This window comes from Ambystoma mexicanum, chromosome 11 (assembly GCF_040938575.1).
Source record: "Ambystoma mexicanum isolate Mex_15411 chromosome 11, UKY_AmexF1_1, whole genome shotgun sequence".
Taxonomy (NCBI): Eukaryota; Metazoa; Chordata; class Amphibia; order Caudata; family Ambystomatidae; genus Ambystoma; species Ambystoma mexicanum.
Genome location: NC_090934.1, coordinates 1,298,730,699 through 1,298,743,355, shown reverse-complemented (window position 1 = coordinate 1,298,743,355; position 12,657 = coordinate 1,298,730,699). Strand labels below are relative to the sequence as shown.

Below are 12,657 nucleotides of genomic sequence, written 5' to 3'. Positions count from 1 at the left end.
TTAATATTTTTGGGATGTTTCTGACTGTCTTTAAATAATCAATTGATTTGAAAAAGATTGTTTACTAGACGTATGCAAGATCTATAATAAAGGCTTTCTGTATTAAAGTTTTTGTAAATCAGAAACACGACATACATCATTCTAGGATACACTATTACTCAGGTGTGTTAGAAAATAATGGTGCTCTAATGTTTGGTGTGTTCCTTTTCTTTTCAAAATACAGGTCCGCTGCATGTTGAATATTTGGGGCGTGATGCTTTTCATTCGACTCTCCTGGATTGTGGGCCAAGCAGGAATAGGTAGGTTCATGAACACTATTTTTGGTCTAACGTCAAGCAGTGTATCGCGGCCATATTTGAACATCACTGTGACACATTTGGAAGCTTTCCCTGTTTGCTTTGCATTTGTTTGTGAACAGGCGTCCTAACGGGGAGAACCAGACAGAACACTAAAAGTGATTTCTTCTCCGAAGCATTCCTTTAGAAGCTCAGCGGACATTGGGCCTCATTACGAGTTTAGAGGTAGCCATGCCGTTTTTACCAGCATGGCTACCACCAAATTCGGCTCCGGGTCCCGAAAAATGGGAATTACCGGGCCATCCCGACCTTTGCTGGCCCGGTAATTCCCATTTGCGGGACCCGGACCCAGTACGTCCCCATTCCCATTTGAGCCCCCATAGGGCTCAATGGGAATGTGGAGGATGCTAACAATGGTCCCGTTAACAACGGGGCCGTTGTTAGCATCCTGTTCTGCTAGCGGGTGCCGGTCTGCACACCAAGGTCGTAATGAGGCCCATTGATAGGCCTCACCTAAATGCAAATGCGGGTGTTGTTCTTTGCTTTACAAATGCGGTTGCGCCCAACATGTTCTTTTTCTTCTTTGATGTTGTAAAATGTCTGTGTGCAAAATAATTCCTGTGAACTAGAGTTGAGATTACAGTGTGGAGTAAATGTGTTACGCTTGAATGTGCAAAGTTACCCTACAGATAAGCTAGTTTGCGGGTATGCTGTTTTTCCAAAGCAATACACGCACTGAGACCTACTGCAGGTTGGCTTGTGCTGCTACACCAAGGCCCACTAGTATGGTCGTTATAATGCTGGCCTCCAATTGCATGTTCTCCAGGTTGCAGAACACAATATAACAATGTATCATTGCTCAATGGTGTTCGATTTGAAATCATAACAGGGTCTGCAGAGTTCTTTTGAAATGTTAAAACATACACTGGCTGGTAACGGTCTGCCAACCTGAACAGTGCTGTTAGCAGCCGGCATGGCTGCTATTTTGGGTTTTTATCAGTCTTAGCACTCAGCCATAACAGCCAAGTGCTTTGCTTTGATTTTGGTAAACTCTGAGGCGTTCCAAATGCAATATGCTTCTAGCACAGACTAGTTTAATATAGTGTAAACAAAAAGCAAATGCCCGCCATTAGAAACAAAAAGAGGACACTCATAAAATAATAAATAGTCCCTTTTCTATTTCTAATGCAAAGGCGTCGAGATACTCAGGGGCTTGGATCCACTTGATGAGATTCCTCACATGTTCAGCTGGGGCTGGTCCTCCATCATTCCCCTCCATTTGTTGCTTATTAAACAAAGCTGTCCTTGCAGCCATTCATCCTTGAAATAGGAAAACAGGAATGCTCTTTCTACCTTTGGGTACGTCAAGGAGCAACACGTGTTTTGTAGTAAATGGGCCTTAGGCACCACTGAGGGGCAGAAGTTGTGTTTTCTTTTAATAACGAATGTCGAGTTTGAGATCACCAGAAGCTGTTTTCTTCACCTCGAAGCTGCTACATGTTTCTTACTCCTTAAAACGGAGCATACGTGCTTTTATCCAGAGTCGCACCTTACAAAATGCTGCCTCCTGGCTTTATGAAGCATATCCAACTGCTGTTCGCAGCCCGGAGGGCTGGGCGCAGGTATGCCGTTCCATGAAACGCCTGCATGCTAATCCCGCCAAACCATTGCTCCCAGGTTTCACGCGCAATTAGTTCCTTTAAAGGCCATTTGGTAACCTATTGAGATCATTAAGGAATATTACCGCGCGCACGGTGTGAGAATAGCCAGAAGCGCAGGTCTTTCGTGGCAGAACTTTCTTGACATCCGCATCTAGAGGGAGAAGTTTGAACTTCGATCAAAAGTCACTTGCCTCTTCCAAAACAATATAGCGTCTCGTCAGGAGCACCACTCAAGGCACCCCAGACTTCCTTTACGGATGCTTAGGGTTCTGGAATCCTGTTAGTGGGGCTTTCAAGTATTCCATTGGATTATTTGTGAAAAATTTACGACGCAGGGCACGCAGTTAAGAACAGTAAAGGCAGTCAGATACGTATGCATCCTACTTGATGCCTGTTCCTTCTACATACTTTATCGACAGTGAATGTCTTGAGTAAAAGCAGTTCCCTCGTGTTCCGAGTCTTTCGCGTTGAAAAACTACCATACACGTGTGCATATTTTTTGCACTCTGAACATTTTGTGGAGGAGGTAGAATTCATTCTTTTATATGCCAAGCCTGTCTTTATGTACCCTAATTAAGCCTGTATTGAATGGCTAGTAATTTGGCATGTAGTAATAATGGCATGTAATCGCTCATGTCTTCACCGACTCTGTAAACTACCAAGGTGCCTTGTGCAGTTTGCCTGGGCTGTCCCCGTCAATGTATGTATTGAGAAGCTAGGCGAGTCCTCTATTAATAGCAGTCTTACCTGGGACTGAGCCCGTCAAGAGGAGGCCGTAGCCTCTTTCACCTCCACCCCAGTGGCAGAATGGGGGTCAATGCGCCTGGGCTGACTTTGCAGCGCATCTTCTCTGAGCAGGTTTCCTGCCTGCGATACCAGACTCAGCCACTAGGTGGCGTTCCCCACTGAAACACGAGCCGGTGTCTCCTGTTATACACGGCTGTTCGCTCCAATCGACGGAGCTTTGTGAGGGCCAGAGAATGAAGTATTATTGTGTGAGCTCCGAGGAGCTCTGCAGACTGTATCCCGCTCCTGACACGCAAGCTCGCAACGGCGCCGGAACTCCGAGATCCCGTCGCACCGTTGCGAACTTCCGTGCCTGCAGTGCCTCCTAACGAGGAAAAAAACGACGCCGGAACAAAAGTCCTGTCAGCTAGCCGCGCTGCCTATAGTCTAATAAACATTTTTTAACACGTTATCATAAGAATAAACAAAGAGTACTTATCTGAGCTGCTCGAGCAGCAAAGAAAGAGGAAGGACTTCGGAGTTATGGGAAGTTATAAGGGAGAAGTGATGCTGATTGGAAGAGTGGATCACGTGGTTTTGTTTCAACCTATGGAAAACGAACTACAAAATTGCTGGGTTCTGTTGGAATTTGTAGTTTTTTATCATTGTTTTCCATGTTATTGTGTTATAATGGTTGCTGCTCGAGTAGTAAAGAGAAGTCAGAGCATAATCTGAGCCTCCGAGTCTTGACATAGAATCAGGCACATATTACTCAAGCTTACGGCACTTAATGTATCCACTATGGAAGGATGAAGGACTGATTCAAATTGGTGACTAAAGGCTTTCGCGGTCCAAACCCTGCAACCAAAAGACGAACGTTGCCGAAGGGAAGCATGAAAGCCGGCTTCCGCAAGGCCAGTCTCTTTCCTCCACCGTCTCTACCATGGAGGATCTCCCTCGCCCTGCCCACCCACCTGCACAGATGATTGGATAGAAGCAGATATGCATTATTAGTATGGCAATAATGACATTGGTTTCTAAGACAGCCGGCGCCTGGAGGTTAGGGTAGAGGCTTTTGGGCACTAGGAAGGAAGGGAGTGTTGGATCTTGAGAGGGCAGGCATGGAGAAGTCAGGGCAAGGTAAGAGCTTTGAGACAACTGTTGCATTCAGTTTTATTATTTTGGTAAGAGCAAGTGAACGCAATAGGCCCGTTCTTCCCACTGAAGTATTATATGGGCAATGCTGGGCAGACGCGCCTGAATCCTGGGGGCAATGGGGGCAACACTGGCAAGACCTGGTCTTTCGCTAGTAGGCACAACATCTTGTCTACGATGAATGCTGTGCACACAAGAATAGGACAGTCCCAGCATAAAGCTAACGGGCCTAGCATTGCCCCCATTTCTATGAACCACCATCAAACAGTCCCTCCATCACTCCTAGCCAAATATAAAGTATGGGGTTATTAGTAATAATCATCTCACTGCACCACTTCAGCTTTTCCTGCAGAGGTCACACAACCTAGGCATCAATCTATTAATGCAGGGGTTTGTGTTGTGGTGCACTGCACCACTTGGGCTGCTCCTGCAGAGGTTAAGCAACCTATGCATCAGCCTATTAATCCAGGAGGTTGTGCAGTGGTGGACTGAACCACTTGAGCTGCTCCTGCCGAGGTCAAGCAACCTATGCATTAGTCTATTAATGCAGGGGTTTGTGCAGTGGTGGACTGCACCACTTCAGCTGTTCCTGTAAAGGTCAAGCCACCTATGCATCAGTCTCTTAATGCAGGGGTTTGTGCACTGGTAGACTGCACCACTCGAGCTGCTCCTGTAGAGGTCAAACCACCTATGCACCAGTCTATTAATGCAGGGGATTGTGCAGTGTTGGAATGCACCATTTGAGCTGCTTCTATACAAGTCAAGACACACGTGTATCACTCTCTTCATGCAGGGGGCTGTGCAGTGGTGCACTGCACCACTTCAGCTGTTCCTGCAGAGGTCACACAACCTATGCATCAATCTATTAATGCAGGGGTTTGTGTTGTGGTGCACTGCACCACTTGAGCTGCTCCTGCAGAGGTTAAGCAACCTATGCATCAGCCTATTAATGCAGGAGGTTGTGCAGTGGTGGACTGCACCACTTGAGCTGCTCCTGCCGAGGTCAAGCAACCTATGCATCAGTCTATTAATGCAGGGGTTTGTGCAGTGGTGGACTGCACCACTTCAGCTGTTCCTGCAAAGGTCAAGCCACCTATGCATCAGTCTCTTAATGCAGGGGTTTGTGCACTGGTAGACTGCACCACTCGAGCTGCTCCTGTAGAGGTCAAACCACCTATGCACCAGTCTATTAATGCAGGGGATTGTGCAGTGTTGGAATGCACCACTTGGGCTGCTTCTATACAAGTCAAGACACACGTTTATCACTCTCTTCATGCAGGGGGCTGTGCAGTGGTGCACTGCACCACTTCAGCTGTTCCTGCAGAGGTCACACAACCTAGGCATCAATCTATTAATGCAGGGGTTTGTGATGTGGTGCACTGCACCACTTGAGCTGCTCCTGCAGAGGGTAAGCAACCTATGCATCAGCCTATTAATGCAGGAGGTTGTGCAGTGGTGGACTGCACCACTTGAGCTGCTCCTGCCGAGGTCAAGCAACCTATGGATTAGTCTATTAATGCAGGGGTTTGTGCAGTGGTGGACTGCACCACTTCAGCTGTTCCTGCAAAGGTCAAGCCACCTATGCATCAGTCTCTTAATGCAGGGGTTTGTGCACTGGTAGACTGCACCACTCGAGCTGCTCCTGTAGAGGTCAAACCACCTATGCATCAGTCTATTAATGCAGGGGATTGTGCAGTGTTGGAATGCACCACTTGAGCTGCTTCTATGCAAGTCAAGACACACATGTATCACTCTCTTCATGCAGGGGGCTGTGCAGTGGTGCACTGCACCACTTCAGCTGTTCCTGCAGAGGTCATACAACCAAGGCATCAATCTATTAATGCAGGGGTTTGTGTTGTGTTGTGGTGCACTGCACCACTTGAGCTGCTCCTGCAGAGGTTAAGCAACCTATGCATCAGCCTATTAATGCAGGAGGTTGTGCAGTGGTGGACTGCACCACTTGAGCTGCTCCTGCCGAGGTCAAGCAACCTATGCATTAGTCTATTAATGCAGGGGTTTGTGCAGTGGTGGACTGCACCACTTCAGCTGTTCCTGCAAAGGTCAAGCCACCTATGCATCAGTCTCTTAATGCAGGGGTTTGTGCACTGGTAGACTGCACCACTCGAGCTGCTCCTGTAGAGGTCAACCCACCTATGCATCAGTCTATTAATGCAGGGGATTGTGCAGTGGTGGACTGCACCACTTGAGCTGCTCCTGCAGAGGTCAAGCAACCTATGCATCAGTCTATTAATGCAGGAGGTTGTGCAGTGGTGGACTGCACCACTTGAGCTGCTTCTGAGGAGGTCAAGCCACCTATGCATTTGTATACCTACTATAGTGCTTTGCAGCAGAGAGGGTTTTCAGAAATGAAAAGCCACCATTTTCTTTGCTCGATGCAAGAGATTCACACAATAATACTGAGGGATGCCGAAAATGAAAAATACTCAAAATTGTATTTTGAGGAGGAAAAGGGGAGGCTGCACATCATGCTGCAGGTGGTGAGGTGGAAAGACTGTGCAGTGGGAGAATTTGGGGTGGACTGTGGAACCCACCTGGGGGATGAACACATTCAGCTTGTGGGGGTAATCCTGTAGTAATTTGACGAGATTCCCATGGTGACGTTGCAAGACCCACTAGGAAAGTGAATGTGTCACATGAACTAAAGCGGGAAAAGAGGTAATGGGATAGGATCAGGGTGGTAAAACACAAGGCAGTGGAGTGGGGGGATCAAGAAAACAGGAGGGGGACACATGGTGAATGCTAGGGAGGACGGGGATGACATCAGGAATCAGCCATCAAGGGAATCGGCATACTCTGTATCACTGCTGGAATAATTATCAGCAATGAAATCTATAGGGATAGAGGGCGGCAGCAAGAGTTAATGTAAGTGAAAGACACTATCGGGGGAATAAAAAGAGTGGAAAAGGGGGTATAATTAATAGCCTATGGATCACTGGAACTTGGCAATAGTCTTTTAAAACTGCACAGAGGTGAGATCAGAACTACTAGGCAGGGGGAGATGGGTCTTTTTAACAATTGGTGCAACATGTATAGTGGACACGCCAAAGGCTGTGGCTCGTAGACCCGAGGATCCTGGCTAAATCCCTATGTGTTTTTTTTATATATGTGGAGCAACATGGACCGTGGGCTACTGGCAAAGGTTCAAGGGCAGTGGACCCTTATTCCGTTGGCCATGGACGTAGGCAACAGCTAGTGGGATCTGGTTAGGTAATAGGGATGGGGCGTGGGCCTCAGCCTGTAGGCTGGGCCTGAGTGGTCTTCCCAGTTTGAACATCAATGGTGCAACATGTACATTGCCCACAGTCGAAGGCCATGGCCACTGGCCATGTCTCGAAGAAACGATAGTACACAAAACCCTTGAAATTCAGTGAAAAAACTTTAGTTAAGAGAGGTTTAAAGTGATCTATTTTATCTCCAGAAAATCCTTGAAATTCAGGAGATCTGGGAAGCGACGAGCCTCTTCACTCAGTGCCCACCCTGTTGATTTCCCCATGATGTCATCTTTATATTTAAATGCACATATAAAACAGTAGTTTGTGATTTTATGGATCAAGGGAACATGTAAAGAGCATTAAAAAGAGCAATCACTTCGGACATTGATACAGTGAGGATGTAGAAAAATACAAACTTTTTTTAAAATAAATATTTGAAAAATTACATTATTAAAGTGCTCACACAGCCCGGGGACATCGAGGCGCTGTTACAGGAATTGTTTGTCTTAGTTGCATAGCTGTTTGCTTAGTTGCATATTTATAACACGCTTAAACCCAGAGGTTTCTAAGCGCGGACCCAGGGATCAAACCTTTGTTGCTTCTTGTCGTCTTGCTTCCAAGGCCAGCATGTTACCGCTGAGCTATCCTCTCGGACACTGTTTTTGAAAAGATCTCGATTCTCATTGTAAGGTCTCGATTCTTGTTGAGCGGCAAAAGAAAGGAGTAAATACTTCACTATTAAAAAATAGTATGATGTGATAAGCACGACATATGCCTCTTGAGGGTAGATAAGTCATTTAGGTCAATTTGAATAAACAATGGAGATCTCACACAGCGGTGTGCCGAGGGGCTGCGCAATAGTCTACTCATCGTTAAGGTGGTTTTGTTGCATTAAATTGGCACCTTAACATCACTTAAACGTTTCACTAAATATATATAATATATATATTGCAGGGGAGCAGACATTTGATTTTCCCGGGGTGGGCCGGTGGGCAAACATTTAGGACTTCCCATTGAAAGTATAGGGATTTTCAGCACAGATGGCCTTTCCTTGCACCAACGCACTTTGCACCTCTGATATATGCTAAGAATGCCTGTACAATGGAGACTGGGCCTGTGCACAGGCAGCTCCCTACTCACAGATCACCTCACCAGCATTGGTGGGCGCTAAGCAACCCAGCCCCTCTTGCCCTCAGCGATGAAGCTCTGCAGTGAGAGAGGGACAGGGAGCTCAGGGAGAGAGAAGATGAGAGGGAGCGAGAGAGATAAAGAGGGCAAGACAAAGAGAGATAGGGCGGGATAGACACACTGTGAAAGAGACAAAGAGAAAGAGAAAGACAAAGAGAAAGAGACACACACAGGTGTAGATTGATAGGGAGAGGGATAGAATAGAATGGGACAGAAAGGGATAGACCTATAGCAACACAGAGAGGCAGGGCCAGGGAGTGACTGTGAAAAGAGAGGGGCAGAAGAGATGGGGGACAGGGAGAAAGAGAGCGTGGCAGAGTTTGCGGGAGAGAGGGACATGAACAAAGTGGCAAGGAGAAAGAGGGATGGGGAGAGAGTGGGAAAGGAGAAGACACAGGGAACTGAGAGTATAAGAGACATTGGTGTAATTTTAGGGGTGCACAAGGGTGTTTCCCCCCCAACTTTTGTGGCACACCATTTTGTCCCGCTCATTTGGCAGGGGCCTCTTTCATTTAGATGTCCTGCCCCCCACCCCCGCCCCCCAACATTTTCAGCAAAGTTACTCCACGGATAAGAGAGAATGATAATGCAAGAGAGACAAGGTGGAAAGCGAGAGAGGGGAAAAGAGAGAGAGTGTGGGTGGAGAGAGGAGAGAAGCGAGAGAGTGATATCGAGGCCGTGTGTAATAGAGAGAGCAATGAAGAGAGGTACAGGGTGTGGGGGGCAGGGAAGAGAGGCAGGACAGAACTAGAGGACGGGGAAGGTATAAAAGGATCAGAGAGGGAGTAATGGAAGGAAAGGACAAAGAAGGGACAGAGGGGGAGAGGAATGGAGGGATGAAGTGATGGAGGGAGAGGAGGTAAAGGGAGAAATTGAAACATGGAGAGATAGGCAGAGAGAGGAAAAACATCACACTGACACATAGAGAGATCATACCACACTGCACTGACAGAGCGAGAGAGACAGAGAGAGCAGAGCCCACAAGACCGCAATTATAGAAAGAGAGAGAGCACTTCATAACATGCCTTTCATCCTTTGAGTGAGAGTGAAGAAGACAGATTGACTGCATGGCCGGGTGGCACTTGCCCACTGACATGCAACACATTGAGAATGAAACATGTGCACACAGATGAAGAGGAAGGAGGAGAAATAAAGAGAGAGGGAGCGAAAGAGTGAGAGAGAGAGTGAGAGAGCCAGAGAGAGAAAGAGACAAAAGAGAGCGACAGAGAGAGAGAGAGTGCGAGAGATAAAGAAAGACAGAAAAAGAGAGAGACAAAAGGGTTCCATGTGCTAATATCCCCGTAAAAATATTTTTGTGGTGATATTAAGCCATGGAACCTGAGGGGGAAACCCCTGCAACCCCCATCATTTTTTTAATGGAGCAGGGGACACCCCTGCAATCCCTGGTACTAATAACCCCATAAATTATCCCACTAATAACATCGCCTATGGCCTTACCCCACGACCATATGTATGGTGATATTATTGGTGGGGATAATATTACCTGATACCGACAAACGAGAGAGAGAGGGAGAGAGCGAGAGAGAAAGAGAGAGAAAGAGAGAGAGAGAGAGAGAGAGAGAGAGAGAGAGAAAGAGAGAGACAAAGGAGAGAGAGAGAGAGCGCAACCCACAACCTGCTCGGGAGACCAACAGAGCATACAGAGAGCACTAGATCAGCAATGTAATGCCAGATACAGCTGGTGTTTGTTAATCCTTTTAATTTCACTATTCCTGCAATCTGTGCTAAACGGCTCCATCAGCCAACCGAAACTCATCTCTGTCAGACCTCCAAACTGCTCAGGAGCCCCAAGGCTCTTGCTTACTTCCAGTTCTTCTCATATCGGAAAGTTCTAGAATTGGTTTTCATTTGTTCTTCAACAGATCTAGGTAGGTGCCAAGGTTGCCACCAGCAGAGGGTCGCCTAGAAGCACCAGTAATGTTATCGTGCCCACATTTCCGATTTGACAATGTTCTTCACCCCAGAAGCTACTATTGTTTAATACCCCGACAACCTATCACTTTCCTTTTCTTAATGACCTGAGCTACTGAATGTGTGCTCCTGATTTTCAATTCACTTTGAGTGAGTCGTGCTTTCCCCAGCCCCAACCTGCATGAGGCTGCTCATTTACCCTTCTCTGGGTGCGAGAGTTTGAGGTGTATCTCTACCTCTCTGTTCACTGCTGCGTTTACTCTTTACCTGGAGTCAGCTGCTGATTACCCGTCCTTTCCTCTCTCTCACACACGTGTGCGCGTGCGCACACGCACACATGCACACACACATGCGCGAACGCGCACACACACACACCTGCTAAATACTCCTCCCCTGCGGAAATGTGGAGACTTTCCTTTCTTTTCAACAAGCTGATGATTGTCCCTTCCCCTGAAGTGTGCTGGTGTTGTACCCCTATCCCACAGTGAGTTGCTGACTTCTCCACTTCCCAGCAGTGAAATGCTGATTTCCCCCCACTCCTTCCAAGGAGCGGCTGATTACTGTGCCCCTCCAGCAAGTTGTTGATTTTAATTTCCCTTGCAGCAAGTTGCTGACTATTCCTTCCCGGCAGTCTGCTGCTGATTTTCCTGTACCCCACAGTGAGCCGTTAATTTGTTTCTCCACTCCTGAATGGCTGATTTTCTGCCTTACCTGTTCACGCCGATGAAACTTCCCCGCCTGCCCCCTATTTCGGCGTACTCTAACCACTTCTCTCCAGCCCTTCTGCTGGAACAAGGGAGAAGCCATAATACACGGGTGAAAATGACAGGCTGCAGGGACTTCATACCTAAAAAGGGCCTGCAAAGGACACGCACACTGCTCCCCCCCCCCCCCCCCCCGCTAGACTTGCTCTGGAACAGGGTGTCTGACCATAGGATTTGTATGGAAACAAAAATAGCAAGATAATCCTTGATGATTGTGAAAATATATGATGCAGTTTTTAACTGAATGTGTGTGTCTATCTCTCTCTCTCTCTCTCTCTACTGAGGTCTTGGAGTCATTATCATCGGTTTAGCTGTGACAGTTACTGCTATAACCGGTTTATCCACTTCTGCTATTGCCACCAATGGATTTGTCAGAGGAGGTAATTAAACCACAGACAGAGATAGGCATTGAGTCTGCAAAGGCAGTATAAGTTCCACGACCCGGGCCGGGCTGTATGTGGCTGGCTGGATCTTCCTTTTGCAGCAATGGGGGATTCACAAAAAGGGCAATCGAACAAAGTGATGCAGGATAAGTCTATAAACAATTCCCTCTCGGGAACAGGATGTTGCTGGTGAAACTACGTTACATTTTAGCCAAGACTTGTCTTTCAGGACTTTGCCCATGGCATAACTGAAGAGGTTTGGCAGGTTCTTTTATTGTATTCATGACCTCCCCACGGAGCAAGACTGGAGCATTTCCTGGACACACGCTCTACATCCCGTCAACTTGGTTGACATTTTATTTACAGAAATCTAAGGCTGGAGACAGAGTACGCCAATCCGATTTCAGTAAAACCGATGATAGCCTGCAGGAAAACCGAACACAAGTAAAATATAATGTGTGTTTTTCATCACCGACAGGTCTGGGAGTGATCATAATTCTTCTTGCTACCATGGTAACTTCGATCACTGGGTTGTCAACTTCGGCCATAGCAACTAACGGGTTTGTACGTGGAGGTAAAATCTTTAGGTTTTTCTCCCACCCTCAAGTCTGATGGGCTTTTGCCTTTCTAATCATTCTCTTGGATGATGATTATTCAGTAAAGTAGAAACATCGATAAGACGGAAGCTCCAAATTTAAGGTAATTAAAGAGCATTAGTCTGGCGGGATATCGTCTTCGATCAATCTTAAATCAGGCTGCTGTAAATACCAGGTAATGCAAATTTTATTTTTTTCAGTTCAGTACATTTCAGGTGGCTCCTGCCAGAGACTTGAAGCGAAATCAATTTTCCTTTCCCAGCGGCTCTCTTTTCCTCCTGTTCTAACCTTTCTCCGGAACATTTCAGGTTGGCGTTTGCTTGGATAATAAAGATCAATGGGCGAATGGAGACATTATCTCACTCCTGCGTTTTTCATCCGACACTTTTTCATCGCCCTTGCGAAGTCCTGGTGATTTTCATGTCCTCTGCGAGATTAGGTTCTGTGCATTTCAGAATGTTGCCAGGGGAGCTTCTGCGGGTCCCAGTTTTTCTGGGCGTGCAGAAAATAAAGGCAGGTAACCTGGCCCTCCCAGCTCCACACAGGTTAGCTTCTATGGTGCATGATTTTGTTTGCTTGTTTAGTACGTTGCAGGTTCCAAACGGCACATGGTGCCATTCACGTTTTGTGCACGTTGCAGACACTATGCCAATCTGTGTGCGGTGCAGTTCAGTCATTCCGTTCTTTTCAGATGTTGCCTAGAGTGATTGGTCCGGACCGATG

General features: G+C 46.9%; 1 protein-coding gene across 3 annotated transcripts in view; it reads left to right on the top strand.

Moving 5' to 3' along the window:
- The window catches only part of SLC12A1 (solute carrier family 12 member 1), a 245,755-nt gene that overhangs the window by 46,785 nt on the left and 186,313 nt on the right, over nt 1-12,657 (top strand). The window contains exons 4-5 of one of the 3 annotated variants that reach the window (XM_069624795.1): nt 224-299; nt 11,817-11,912. In XM_069624795.1, the coding sequence (XP_069480896.1) occupies nt 224-299; nt 11,817-11,912 (172 nt within the window). Of the gene's footprint in view, nt 1-223; nt 300-11,239; nt 11,336-11,816; nt 11,913-12,657 lie in introns of all 3 variants that reach the window. The other 2 variants (XM_069624796.1, XM_069624794.1) reach the window with 2 other exon arrangements.